At 46.3% G+C, this 13,713-nt stretch overlaps 1 protein-coding gene across 1 annotated transcript in view; it reads right to left on the bottom strand.

The window, feature by feature from the left end:
- LOC141474542 (TOG array regulator of axonemal microtubules protein 2-like) overlaps nt 1–13,713 on the bottom strand; it is a 31,646-nt gene that overhangs the window by 4,228 nt on the left and 13,705 nt on the right. The window contains exons 14-21 of the mRNA XM_074162491.1: nt 6,859–7,065; nt 6,476–6,530; nt 6,354–6,396; nt 4,997–5,187; nt 4,829–4,901; nt 3,639–3,794; nt 1,580–1,696; nt 653–888 (exon numbers count right to left, since the gene is read on the bottom strand). Of these exons, the coding sequence (XP_074018592.1) occupies nt 653–888; nt 1,580–1,696; nt 3,639–3,794; nt 4,829–4,901; nt 4,997–5,187; nt 6,354–6,396; nt 6,476–6,530; nt 6,859–7,065 (1,078 nt within the window). The remainder of the gene's footprint in view (nt 1–652; nt 889–1,579; nt 1,697–3,638; nt 3,795–4,828; nt 4,902–4,996; nt 5,188–6,353; nt 6,397–6,475; nt 6,531–6,858; nt 7,066–13,713) is intronic.

Here is a 13,713-nt window from a genome sequence, read left to right as displayed (position 1 = left end):
GGGTCTGTCTGGACTCTACTGCCCATGACCAACATTGCCAGTTCCCATCACTGGCATTCCCAGGCAGACCCATGGGAGGGCAGGAAGCTGCACAGAAGCAGCCGAACTCCAGAAATATTATTAGAGAGAACTGTGCAGAAGGACACGGCTGTACAACTCAAAAGCTGGGACAACCTAAAGTTGAGTTTGCAGGACTAACTGCTCCAGAAAACATCTTTTTTTTTTTCTAAACCAGACAGTGCTGCTATAAAAAGCCACCAAGACACTGGTGTGTCTGCAACAGTAACTGGAACGTGCAGGTGGCTCACAGATACATGTATTTTACTAAGTGTAGAAGGATATGCTTGACCAGATTAGACACATTTAGTTGCTCTGACTGGTTGCTGGTGTTTTCTCAGTCCTAAAACCCAGCAGGAGTCACCAGAGAGCACAGAAACTATTTAAAGACCTCTTCTCCTATGATATATGCTGAGGACATGAAGTCTGCAGTACGCACGTTGCAAAGACAGCCTGAAGCGCAATGTCCAGCTGAGCTCTTCCTGGGCTCAGCTGCTTCCCTGGGCTCGCACCACAGAGAAAGAAGATCTGAGAGCTCTGCCTACAGGAAATAACCTGTGGTTCCACCACACGTGATTTGGCTTGGTTTCCTTACTTTATATCCTTTTCCCTCGGACATCCACTCCTTGTTATTCCCATCGCTGCCGACACAGCCTGTGGCATTTTCCCCATGCTCCTGCTCTCCGTTGATCATCCTGCTGGGCTCTGAGGAAGGCAGGCCGTTCTGGATGGGAGGCACAGGCCTGAAGGCTCGCTGGAGCCTCTGGGAACCTGAGCGGCAAAGTACCGGCTTCAGGAAAATCCCTGGAGGGATACTGGAGTCAGCCAGGCCTGCAAAACGGAGACACAAAGTATAATAGAAGCAGCACTGCAAACGCAATGCACCTGACGCTAGATATTTCATTGGACAGATTTCTTGCAGACTTCTAAATAACTGCCCAGGGAAACATGCTCATGCTGGCAGCCACTTGAAGCAGGTTATAGGACGACACTTCCCCGCTTCTCCAGACCCACCAGAGGAACACCCTGGTCCTCTGGGCTTCCATCAGACAGCAGGGAGCCCAGGGACCTGTGGTGACCCAGAACAAGTCATCTGCACATAGACCCTCCCTCTCCACTCCCTGTCGCACAGTCATACACCCCTACAGCAAGAGGAGGGCTACACAGGGCACTGAAAGCAGGGAAGGTTATTGCAGGGGGCACACGTGGGGGTGAACTTTTAGGAAGAAATTCTTTCCTGTGAGGGTGGTGAGACACTGGAACAGGTTGCCCAGAGAAGCTGTGGCTGCCCCATCCCTGGAGGTGTTCAAGGCCAGGCTGGATGGGGCTTTGAGCAGCCTGGTCTAGTGGGAGGTGTTCCTGCCCATGGTAGGGGGTTGGAACTCAATGATCTTTAAGGTCCCTTCCAACCCAAACCATTCTATGATTCTATGAACTGTTCACTGGGTAAGTGCGCTAGCTCTCTAGGCTAGATCTCTAGGATCCTTCTTCCTGCAGAAGAGTGGGCAGGCTCCCGCCTTACCTCTCTCTGAGGCTATCAGACCCTCAGACATCCTCCTCCTCTTCAGCTTCTCCTTGATCTTAACGGTTTCCAGGGCAGCGCTGCTCACCTCCCTCTCTCGGGAGTCCTGGGTCAAGGCTTGGTGAAAAAGGTGGGAGAGATCACCTCTATCCCCAGAGCTGAGGTGGCACACAGTCCTCGCTGACCCAGCCATTCAGGGGAGAGCTGCATGAGGATGTAGGTTTCCCAACTCCATCCCATAAACTCGGCTGTTTCTTCATCTTGGTGGTTAACGCGCACTGAAAGGAAGCTGTATGTGAGAAACGCTCTTTCATGAATAGAATGTAATTAGGACAAAGTCTTCAATGCAAAGATAAAAATATTTATTAAAACAAAATGACCGAGTCAGCTGAGTCGGGTGTCCCCTAAAAAGAGGCAAACCCAGCTACAGAACTTCAGGTATTTATACCTTCTCCTCAATCACCTAATCTCCGGCCCCTTTTCCCATTGGTTTGGTACTTCAGGACGCGCATTCTTTCGCGATCGGTCAGCCTATCACAGGCTCCATTCACCTCCTTTCCTTTTAAAGAGTTGTTCTCTTAAGTTATCAAATCCTGCTAATGCTCCCCAGCAACCAGCCTCGCTCACACATCATACCTCTCTGCACAAAATGGCCGACACCCACAAAATGGCTGACACGAAACCCCTGAGTTATCTCACACATATATATAAGGTAAAAGGGAAGAAGTGAATTAGTTGACCTCACACCTTTACAATCAACCCATTTAACGAGTGACGCATTCAAGGGCTTTTCAATAATTCCTAATATTAGTTTGTCTTTATTTTTCATAAAACTAGCATCAGTTTAATTCTTCTGAACAGCATTGAGCTAGCAAGTAAGGAGAGACAGGTTATAGTCACCACTGGTAAGAGGTGAAAAAGCACTGTAGGTCAAAGCCTTCATGTCTTGCCCTCAAAAGCTCATTTTCTAAAGTGTAGATGAAAATATGTGAGCTGTCTAACAGCACTGAGTATAAATACTGCACAGAATCTGGATGAACTGCTATGGACCCGGCAGGGGTTTTATGCTACCTCGCGTGTTCTACAAAGTATGGAGGATGGAGGAACTGCAAAATCAAAAATATTCACATGGGGACTAATTTGGATGTCACCAATAGCACTGTCACTGACATCAGTGATGTCACTGCACGAATATGTACATATACATATATTCAATATGAGATAGATATATACACACGCACATATATTCAGTAGGAATGGAGAACCACATCAGGCTAGTCCTGGTCAGTGTTGAAAATCTGAGTAGCATCACCATGAAACTCATTCCTAGCTCCCTTTTTCTTAACTCTGGCTACTCAAGATCATAACACAAGGTAGGCCACCCACCAAGGAGAGACGAGAATCACTATGTACTGGCCACCTGCTGTGTATTTGTTGCAGGTAGCAAGCAGCTTGGGAGCACCAGGCAGCCTCTACTGTACGTCACCTGCTACACACGGCCACCGTATTTGGGTGGGGTGACAGAAGAGGCAGGGCTTGCTCCCAATTTTTGTGGCAGGCAGTGAGATGAGAGAGGCTAGAAGCCATTAAGCGCTTGTAGGTGCGATAGCATGGTTGCACCGAGTCACTAACTTCCATGCAGAGACAAGCCTTGCTGGAATAGTAGGAAAGTAGGAGAGGCAGAAAAGAGAGCCCAGGCAGAGGGCCAGGACGGCAAGTGGCTAATTGTTTGTGGTGGTGCACATATGTGCACAGCGAGCACACCCTGCCAGACTGCACCGGAGCTCAGGCCTGCAGTTACAGCTGCCTCCTGGCACCAGAGCTGTATTTTGGTCTCTCAGTACAGGCAAAAGCTAGAGCTTAAGGCTTTACACCACTGCTTCATGTACTGTAAGCACCAAGCGCTCCGGTATCATCAGGCCGGAGTGGATCCAAAGCAGGTTTGCTCTCAGTGCTCAGGACAGACGTGGGAGCTGAGATCCTGCCTGTGGCTGAGGAATGAGGCAGTTTGTGCTCCAAGGCAAGAGCTGGTGCGGGGGCTGCAGCGCAGCAGGCTCACCTGAGGGCTTGCGTGGGAAGTTGCCATCCTGGCTGACGACAGGGATGCTGGGCAGTGAGGGCCTGTTGGTCCGCTTGCCCGAGGCAGCAGGAGCTCTCTCTCTGCTCGTGCCGGGGGAAATGGAAACTGCCCCATTGATAGGCGGTGGGCCAGAGCCTGCAGAGACCAAGGAAGACCTTGTAGGTGGAGAGTGCTGGACAAGGTGGCTGTGGGCTTGGAAAGGGCTAGAAACCTTGCTGGAGCTGGGTAACATCCCTTGGTTGTCCCAGACAACTCCAGACATAACAGTCGCACACTATTGTGGGAGAGTGATCACAGAAGGCAGTGACGCTTTCCCTCAGAAATGAGGAAAAGTCACTTCTGCTTTGTGTTTGCTTTCCTGTTCCAGAGGCTGGATAGGGAAGTTACATTTCTGGGGCTCCCACCTCGCGCTCCTCACCAGTACTTTAGAAAATAATAGCAAGCGAAAGAGCAGATAACCTTGCCCGATGCCCTTGGGCTGAGTGCTGCCCCTGAAATTTGCTGCGGCTGCACTCCTGGTAGCGCATGCAGCGGTACAATCAGAGCCCCTCAGCTGCAATTAAAGTCAGCAGAGCTGCTTGCTCATTTGGGAAAACGTGAGCACTGGCTAAGGGCTCCAGCCCGGCTCTGCAATGCAAGTTCCTCCAGCAGGGAGTGGTGTGAGCGTAATAGCCTGTCCTATCGCGTGAGCAAGATGTTTTGTGTTTTAAATAGAAATAGTTTAATTTTGTTTCTTCCAGGTTGCACCTTGGTTGAAAAGCATTCTTTTGGACTCCCCCATTCACCTTTCCTGGAGGCTACTCTCAATTAAAGAGTGTGAAGCCACCATGTAGTTTGCAAAACAGAATTATCCAGGAGATAATTCTGTGTAGGATTGTACAGGAGGAGAAAGGGAGAAGCTAGGAGAAAGTAGGAGGACTTGTAGGAGAAAGGGGCAGGTGATATTCTGTGACTGACTCAGTGTGGGCCACGGGCAAGACCATTCCTGCCTCTGTATTTTTCTTTGAAAAGCGGAAATAAATCCTATTCTAAATTCCACTCAGATGCAAGTGTAACAGCTTTCCAGTCTCATTCATAAACATTTGCAACACTTTGCAAATAGCGAGCAAGTGAATATTTAGGAAGCTGCAAGGACATTTCCTTTTCTCTCTCTTTCTCCCTCTCTCTACGCAAAAGCTCCATCTCTCTCATTCGCTTCTGGTGTATTTTCTTCTGAGCTGACTTGGACAACGTAACATGGATCTAGTTGCAATGGAAATACATCATTGAGCATAAAGACACCCCCAGAGACAGTGAACTGAAAAGGCAGGCTCATCACCCCTGTCCTTAGCCCTTACCCTTCCATTGCTGTCATTCAAGTTGTCATTACTCAGAAGGCGAGGGTTCACAGGGTGATCCATCTGCTTGGCCTGGCTGAGTGGGAGGCCTGTTAACGGGGGCACATGTTCACGCAAGTGCCCAGCAGACTTCACACCACCAACACCACGGTGCTGGAGAGGAGGCAGAACAGGTTCCAGAGGCCGGAACTCTGATAGGACACAGATAGAGACTGTGTAGAGAGTCAGGTCAATAATAAAATTTTGAGAGAGAGATGGTTTAATGATATAGCTCATTTCTAATCCATAATGTATCCGGCAAAGAACGTCACCTTACTTACTCAGCAATACTTCTCCCTAGTTGCATTCAGCATCCCAGCCGCGTATCAGCAATAAAGGAATAATTCCTATGGGGCATTCCCATTATTTAGCAGAACTAACACTGGAGCTGAGGGGCCAGTGGATCTCAGTCCTTTTGGTACATCAGCAAAATTATTTGTTAAATTCTCATCTCTCCTATCGCTACAAACCCACATGTGGCAAAGGGACAGCAACAGTGTCACTGAGGTTTTCAACTTAAAAGTACTGGCTCATGCCGGATGCCCCAGGTGCCACACCTTGTCTTGCAGAACTCTTAATGCTAGTGATAATGCAGGGAGGGGGAGAAGCCCACCCCAGCCTCAGTTTGCTGTATTGATGTATGCAGACAGAATAAGGGAAGAGATGTGGAATCATAAAGCTAGCGTATGTGGTTTGAGGGAAATGAGTTGCAAAAAGGAAACCTCAGTTCATTCCTCGGCATTGAATTTAGGCTTGTGCTTTATGAGGATGGAAAGCTCAGATTCGGCATAGGCTGGATCCTTTTTTAAGTCTCTTTCTCTGTTAATCCTCACAAGGATGTAAGTCCTCACAAGGACTTCCTGTCACACAAGGTTTCACTTTTTCTCCCAGTGCAAAAATAGGCAGTGTTGGTGAATCTGCTTCAGATCTCAAAGGATTTAGTTCAGAATCTGCTCCAAGGGAAGGTTTTCTCCTTCAAGTGTAGGAGGAAGGAGTGGGAACATTTCTCATTTCATGCAAAACACCTCGTTTTTCTCTGACCTTTGTGACAGGAGAGAGCACACAGGGAGATAAAAGGTATGAGCAGGAGGTAGAGAAAAGTTTTTTTTCCCTGCTGTGCATTTCCAGGGCCCCAAGGTACCTCCCCTTGGCTCCAGCTCCTGCCATTCAAAACCCTGTGCTGGGGTCATTTTCACTGGATCACCAAAGCACATTTCCCAGAGACTGGGCTCTGGGGGGAGCCATGTGAGCACATCACGGAATTGAAAAAAGATACAGGATTGTTTGCGACTAAACTTTCACAGTGCTACCCATGCACCTCTGAGCACGGGTATCATCAAAGCCAGCACCGCCGGTGCCCGGGCCCCCGGCGTCCATCTTGCCTCCCGGTACCTGCTGGGAAGTGGAGTCCCGGCCCTAGGCCCCCGGCGGCCATCTTGCCTGCTGCGCTTTCTTGTTGCAATCCTTAAGTCTCAGGATAAAAACGTCAAATAATCTGTCAAGGAAACAAAAGATATGAAGCTTTCAGTGGCTGGGTTTCCTTTATTTCAACCTAACTGGTAGTTGGAGACAGCAGAAGCTACAGCAACAGTAAATTCTGTCATCATCTCATGAACAGCACCACTAGGCACCTGCCAGAGAAATACATCTGCACTGAAATTATTTGCCCTGAAGCCTGGAGTTGAATTAAATTAGTTTGGGTAAGAAGGGACCAGCGTCTCCCAAACAACCAGTACATAGAGTCAAGACTCATTGAGTTAACTTCACTGGTAGAGGCTTGGGGAAGGAACCAATGGGAAAGGAGCAATAGATGTGCCCTACACACCTGGACAATGTTAGTGGAGACGAGCTGGGGCCTGTTTTTGCAGTAATCTAAGAGGAGCATCACTCCCTCTATTTGTGTCCGAAAGTCCTTGGCTGTCAGGAGCTTGTAAAGCTCCGTGAGCTGTTCTGTCTCTTCCGCAGTCTGAAGTGACGTGCGACGGACTGACTGACGGGGCAGGATGAGTACGTCACAGCCAGACTTCACACTGGAAAATAAAAACAAGGTAAGACCTTTTGGTGAAGAAAACATCTTAGGGAAGCTTCCTAATGTTGTGATTTCAGCTAGATCCTGATCTGAAAAGCAACTTGGATCTTGTGACAATCATTACAGGAGACAATCTGCAAGTAACATTATTGCTAGGTGCTTACTTAGGAAAACCAAGGTACTGAGGATGGGATTTACCTCATTATCTTCAGATGTCTTTCCAGGTACTCATCTAGCATCCCTTTGTGGGGAAAAATAGGCAATACTTCAAAGTTCAAATGCCTCATCTTATGGGAGGTGCCTGTATTATTAGGAAATTAATCACTCTGGAGAAGTGTCTCTACAACAGGTATTGGAATCTGGATAAATAGCTCAGGTGCCTCTCAACGGATGAATCCTGCCCAGTCAGATTAAGGGGCATATCTGAAAGGATCCAGAGGATCAATAAGAGAGGCAAAACCAGCAGCCAGCCAGCCCACTACTATGCTTACATTATTGTTCCCCTAGGGACTGGATCCACAGCTTAACAAGCCCAGTGGGAGCAATCTCTCTCTGCCATGAGCATGGGGAGATCCTGACCATGGTAGTGGGGCATGTGGCCACCTTCCTGCCACTGCTGAGCACACCAGAGCTAAATAAAGCCACTCTGTTATCAGAGGAGAACAGGTACAAGCAGCTCTCCCACTGGCATGGGGAGACAGCAAGGATGGGATTTCCAGAATTATGCAAATGTATAAAATTGAAAGGGACAGTCACAGTAGCCTGGCCAGTGAGTACATCAGTCCTCACAGGTGGAAGCAGGTTTGTGGCTGTGGAGCAATTTCAAGGAAAGTGATTTTCTGTCAGGTGAGGGACTGGCAATTCAACAGCCAGGCAGTGGCTTCTGTCATTTCTAGTGGAAGGTGGTTGTGTTGATTTGGGATCTAAAAGTCAGGTCCATGTGATTTGCATTCCTGAAAAACATCCCAAGATGCTGTACAAAAGAGCACAGCTATTTAGCCTTGTGCCTCTTCCAGTTCCCGGTGGATTTCCTTGCCTAAAGCGTTTCAGGGTTTCCCCAAAAACTGATAGATACAGCGATCCTTCTGGCTTCCTCTCGTAGAGTGTCTCAAACCACAGCGTGTGCACCAAGAATTGTGTGAAACCACGTCAAACCTGCAGCCAGCCTGGAGAGGGGCAGCTGCTGCCCAGCAGAGCCAAGCATTTATTTGCTCTGCGGAGATGATCTTTCACTGCCTGGGCAGTAATGAGAGAGGAGCCAAGTGGCTCTTGCTGAAGCGCTGGGCTCCAGGCTTCGGATCGAGAAGTGGTGGACGTGGTCTGAGGAGCTGGGAGTTCCCAGCAGAAACTGGAAAGGGCAATTCACACTGCAGGGCGCTGGCCGGTGCTTGGAGGGAGGAAGGGTGGTGTGTCCGTTGGGAAATACTGGGCAGGGCTGGAAGGTCTGACAAGGACTGGTAGCCTTTTTTTTTGTAGGAGAGGCGTGTCCTGACTGTGGGTGGATACACAGCTTCCTTGTTTCACACCCAGCTCTCAGGATAGCTCCTGGAGTATCCAGTGTCTTCCAAAACCATTTAAATGATCCCTTTCTTCTGACATGTAAAGTTGCGGAGGTGAAGGAACTGGTTAGTAATGCCCCATTCCTGCCCAAAGGAGAAACAAGAAGTGAAATAATCTTTTAGTAGAAACAGGCTTGTTGCTCACAAGCATTGTTTCCCCATCTTCCTCCCAAGGTGGTCAGAGCAGCAGTAGCCCATTGTTTTGAGTTCTCCAGGTGCTGAGCAGCTTTGCTGCCCATGGCAGCACCAAGTGAGTCACACAGGAGAGGCTGAACAGACTTTTATTTAGACTCACATCCCGTCACGTAGGAGTGGCTGAAAAAGATATTGTGAAAAGGTACAGAATTAAGTGTAATTATTATTTTTAAGATTTCCATTGCTGGGCCCAGGGGGTGGAAGTCAGGGCAGGCAGGGGTTTTGTCAGCCCTCAGTTCTCTGGAATCTGAGAGCACTTACAGCTCTTGACTTTTCCAGTACTTCACCTGGGGTAATTTTCACTTGTCATTCCCATTATTTGTCCTGCTTCCCCTCCACAATTAATATTATCACTGGGAAAACAACAATAAAAACTGGTTATAAGCATCAGTTATGTTTACTTAGCAGTGATCCACATTGAGCATAAAAATACAGCGGGACTTGTCTGAGGTTTTTTCCAGGTGAAATTCCCTTCAAGTTGCTTGGGTTTGATGCGTGTGAAAACGGGTTTACCATTGCACGGGTTTCTTAGAGATTACCAACCTTTGGATTTAGACCCTTATTAGTTTACAGCACTGGGGGTAAAGCACCCCCTGAAAAGCTTTCCTGGAAGTTGCTCCTTTTGTTCCTCCATTTGGTTACTAAAATATCTGGGAAGTCCAGATTTTGGAGTTCTGTGCTTAAATCTACCAGTGGTTATGTGTGACCTTAATCATGTCCCTTTATGCAGCTGTCGGTGCATAAACACGTTATGGTGCTAAGCGTTCATGAACGCTTGGCACCCGAAACCCTCTGTTACGCAGCGCTGTGGGGCCGTCTCTCTTTGCTCCCCATCTCCCCCCAGCCATACCCTCTATCCCAATTTTTTTGTGGAGCATCGGGATCGCTCCCCTGCTCCTTCACAGACCAGAGCTACCCTGATCTGCTGTTCGCTGGCCTTTAGCTGTCCCTTTGGGGAGGGGCTCTTGATCAGGGAGTGGACCGATAGAACAAGGGGGAACGGTTTTAAACTGAAAGAGGAGAGATTTAGATGAGATCTCAGGAAGAAATTCTTTCCTGTGGGGGTGGTGAGACACTGGAACAGGTTGCCCAGAGAAGCTGTGGCTGCCCCATCCCTGGAGGTGTTCAAGGCCAGGCTGGATGGGGCTTTGAGCAACCTGGTCTAGTAGGTGTCCCTGCCCATGGCAGGGGGGTTGGAACTCAATGATCTTTAAGGTCCCTTCCAACTGAAACACAAAGAACTGGACTCAATAGCCAATGTGACTATTAAGCAGGTAATTCTTTATTGCAGCGCTGGGGTCGCACCGGGATTTTCCTCGAGGTGCTCCCGCTCAGCAGTGATTTCAAATGGTTTATGTTTGCATGGGGTTTTACATATTCATGATTTTCCACAAAACGATTATCATAAGCACGCCTATTTCTAGAACTATTTACGTAACTACATTACAAATTATTTCACGGTCTTTGCTCCCATCTACCGTCCTTTGTTAGTAATCGCAGTCAGTCTGGTGGTCGTTTACTTCATCAGGTGGTCATAGAATCATAGAATCGTGTCTTCCTCTTCATCAGTTGTCCTCTAGATGAACCTGGGTCGTTATATCCCTTGTTTTGCAAACTTGGCAGCTTGCGTCACTTCAAATTGGTTCTTTCTGGTTCTGTGATTATAGATTCTCTTATTTTCTTCCTACATGACATGCTAAACTAACTTTACATAATAACACATTTGTAACTGTCTCTGCTAATTCCTGTTTCTAGATAATATATAAGCTTAAGAGGTTATAAGGTCTTAGCACATTTATAACTGTCTCCATTAATTCCTATCTCTAAATAATATAGAAGCTCAAAGGGGTCATAAGGTCTTAGGCAATCTTCTTCAAAGAGAGTTTAAGGCACACTGTTTGCTATTGCTCTTAATCAAATATCTACACGATTTAGCAGCAGTTTGGGGGATCTCTGATTCAATCCTCCCCTTTTCAATACACTTGCGAATTCTTTTGCAACACTTCATTTTGTTCATACTTCATTACCATTGATAATGCTCTAATTTTCTTGATGAAATTTCTTACTCTGAGCCGAAATAACAGTTGCACTATTGTCAAAACAACGACTGAAACTAACACTACTAACAATGGGTGTATCGATATATATTCAATACTTTAGTAGCTGAAGGAGAATATCCAAAAAACAGATCCCACCAATGATATTCTCCATCCTTCTTTACTCTTTCAAAAACATGGTGTGTCTTCTGTGTCATGCTGTACAGTGATTAGTCCTGTGTCCACTGTTTCGGATTCATTCTAGCAGCTGACACGGGTCACCGTGGTGCAGAAGTTTCTTTATTAATATAAGATTCATTCCAATGGGGGTAGGCAACAAATCTCAAATTAGTGTATAATTAGCTTGTAATAATTGATAAGACTAAACAGGGGCTGTATAATTAAAGTCACATCCTGCAACCCTAATAAAATTACGAATACAAACATTTGAGTGATTATTTGTGTTTACAATAACGTTGTCTACGACTATAGTATCACAAAGGGTTCTCATACAAACACATCCCTTTCCAATGTATGTAAGTACACTTTCAGGATTTTCATCATGATATATTTCAAAATGACAAACATTCTGTTCAGTGTCAAGAAAAATGTCTTGGGCTTTGATGGTGTTACTCTCACAAATAAATTCTTGTCGTTCTCGTATGACACATGCACTAACATCAACGGTCTGCCATTTGTTCCTATTCCACTGGGCCCACACTCTATGTTCTAATAGATAAAGTATAGTTCCATTGTGATATAAACCTAGTGCAGTGATTGGGTATATGGTATACACTGAAGCATTGCTTATTGTTAGAACAAAAGCTGTAGCTTTACTGTTCCATCAAGATTGAAATTCTCTTTCAAATTCAGTTGCATTATCCCAGATTAATTTTCAAATTTCAGTGGGCAATGTACCTGCTTCACCTTCTCATATAATTGCTGCTACTGTAGATTGCATCCACAGCTGAGCTTGAATACACCTAAGAGCTAAAGAAACATTGGTTTGGGCTACACCGAGTGTATCCACTATCAAATGGTGATCCTTTTGATTAATCTTTTCCCACTAAGGCAATCTATCAGATAGGAGCCATTGGTTAGTTCCTAATGCTGATAGAGAAGATCGTACGGGTGTTGCAATTTGTTCGAATAATTTGTTGTCATGCTCAATTTATTTGCAAGTACCTCAGCATCCATTTGTCAGGCACTGCTGCCCAGTCTCCTTTGTGGTTGCAGCACCAAGTTACAGGATTCACTCTGCGCTAAAATGTTTGGGGTTTTGCCCAAATGTTCTAGAACCCAAGATGCTTTCTTAGGTTCTTGATTTCACTTCCTGGCATAAAAGTATTCATTCACACACAGTTTTATCCTCATATTCAGCATTACCTTTGAATTCACACATCATTTTCCACGGTTTATGGCAGATGGCAACCATACCCTCTGCCTCAGCTTTCAGTCTGCTGCATTAAACAAGCCATGCTCTGGTAACCTCCTAAAATAGACTGTTCTTTTCCTTGGCTGTGCTAGCAAATCATCTCTGGGCATGCTAGATTAGCTGCCTCTCGCTGAAGAAGGGTGGCCAGAATGGTGTGCAATTTCCCAAGGGGATGGCAGAACCTGCTGGCATGAACACTTCCCTGCCACAACTCTGCCGTTACGCATCCTAAGATTAGTCTTTGCTTTTTATGCCATTGCATCATATAGGTATAGGTAATGATGTTTATTGTGTAACTGTTGACTACAACCGCATCTTTCTCTTCCTCAGTCACTTCCATGGGATGATCCCGTAGATCAGTCGTCTTAGTTCATTCCTTTTTAACAGCAATTCTTTCCATCTTCTTTTTGGTCTTGTCAGTTTGCTGTCTTTTCCTGCCAAAATTGTTAAAGGAAAATATGAAACAAAGATTAGTTCCAAGAATAATACCCCAGGATGTCATTGGTAACCTCCCTCAGCCCAGTACTTCCCATTCAGCTCTACTCGACACTCTTTCCCCCTGTGCTTGCACACTTTGCCTCCATTGAAGTTCTCCTAAATTCTGGTCTTTTCCAGAATTGATAATAATTTCCATTTCAGGCACCTCACTACAGTCCATTATTCTGTATCAGCCATAAAACACTTCCTTTGCCCATAACATCAAGCATCTCAAAAAAGGCAGACATCATCTGCCAATACTAAGCTCACATTTGATCTCGCTTACATCCATGTCTTTGGATAACTCTTTTCAAACTCTTTTCCTACAGTACCCTTGAGGTAAAAATTGCAGGCCTCCATTTTCCAGGGTTACATTTTTTCTTTGCCTTTTCTGAAGTGCGGAACATTTCTAAGAAATGGAAGAATTATCTTAGCTTTTCTCTAGCCATTTGGCATGAAGTTTACTACTGCAATTGCAACTCCATGTTCCACTTTTTTCAGCTTTCAGGTCTCTAAATAACCCAGCCTCAACCAGAAGCGTTGAAAGGTTTCCTGTCCTTCTTCAGGTACTTTGAAGAAGACCCTGAAACTGGAGGAGGCACGTGGCCACCTTCCTGCCACTGCTGAGCACACCAGAGCTAAATAAAGCCACTCTGTTACCAGAGGAGAACAGGTACAAGCAGCTCTCCCACTGGCACGGGGAGACAGCAAGGACCAAATTCCTCTCTCAAATGCTGACTGCAGCACAGAGGGGAAAAAACATGGTGTGCATCAACCAACCAGTAGTGGGTCTGAATGACAGGAATAGCTACAGAAAAAGGCCACGCTGAGACGTCCGTTGACCAGAACTGCTCAGGTGTTGTCTTGCTGGTACTGTTTGAGGGCCAGAAAGCCAGGCCAAACCACATGCACGGAAAGTGCTACTTTTGGGAATGGCATCTTGGTTC

Source organism: Numenius arquata, chromosome 2 (genome assembly GCF_964106895.1).
Source record: "Numenius arquata chromosome 2, bNumArq3.hap1.1, whole genome shotgun sequence".
Classification (NCBI taxonomy): Eukaryota; Metazoa; Chordata; class Aves; order Charadriiformes; family Scolopacidae; genus Numenius; species Numenius arquata.
This window is presented reverse-complemented; position numbering and strand designations above follow the sequence as displayed.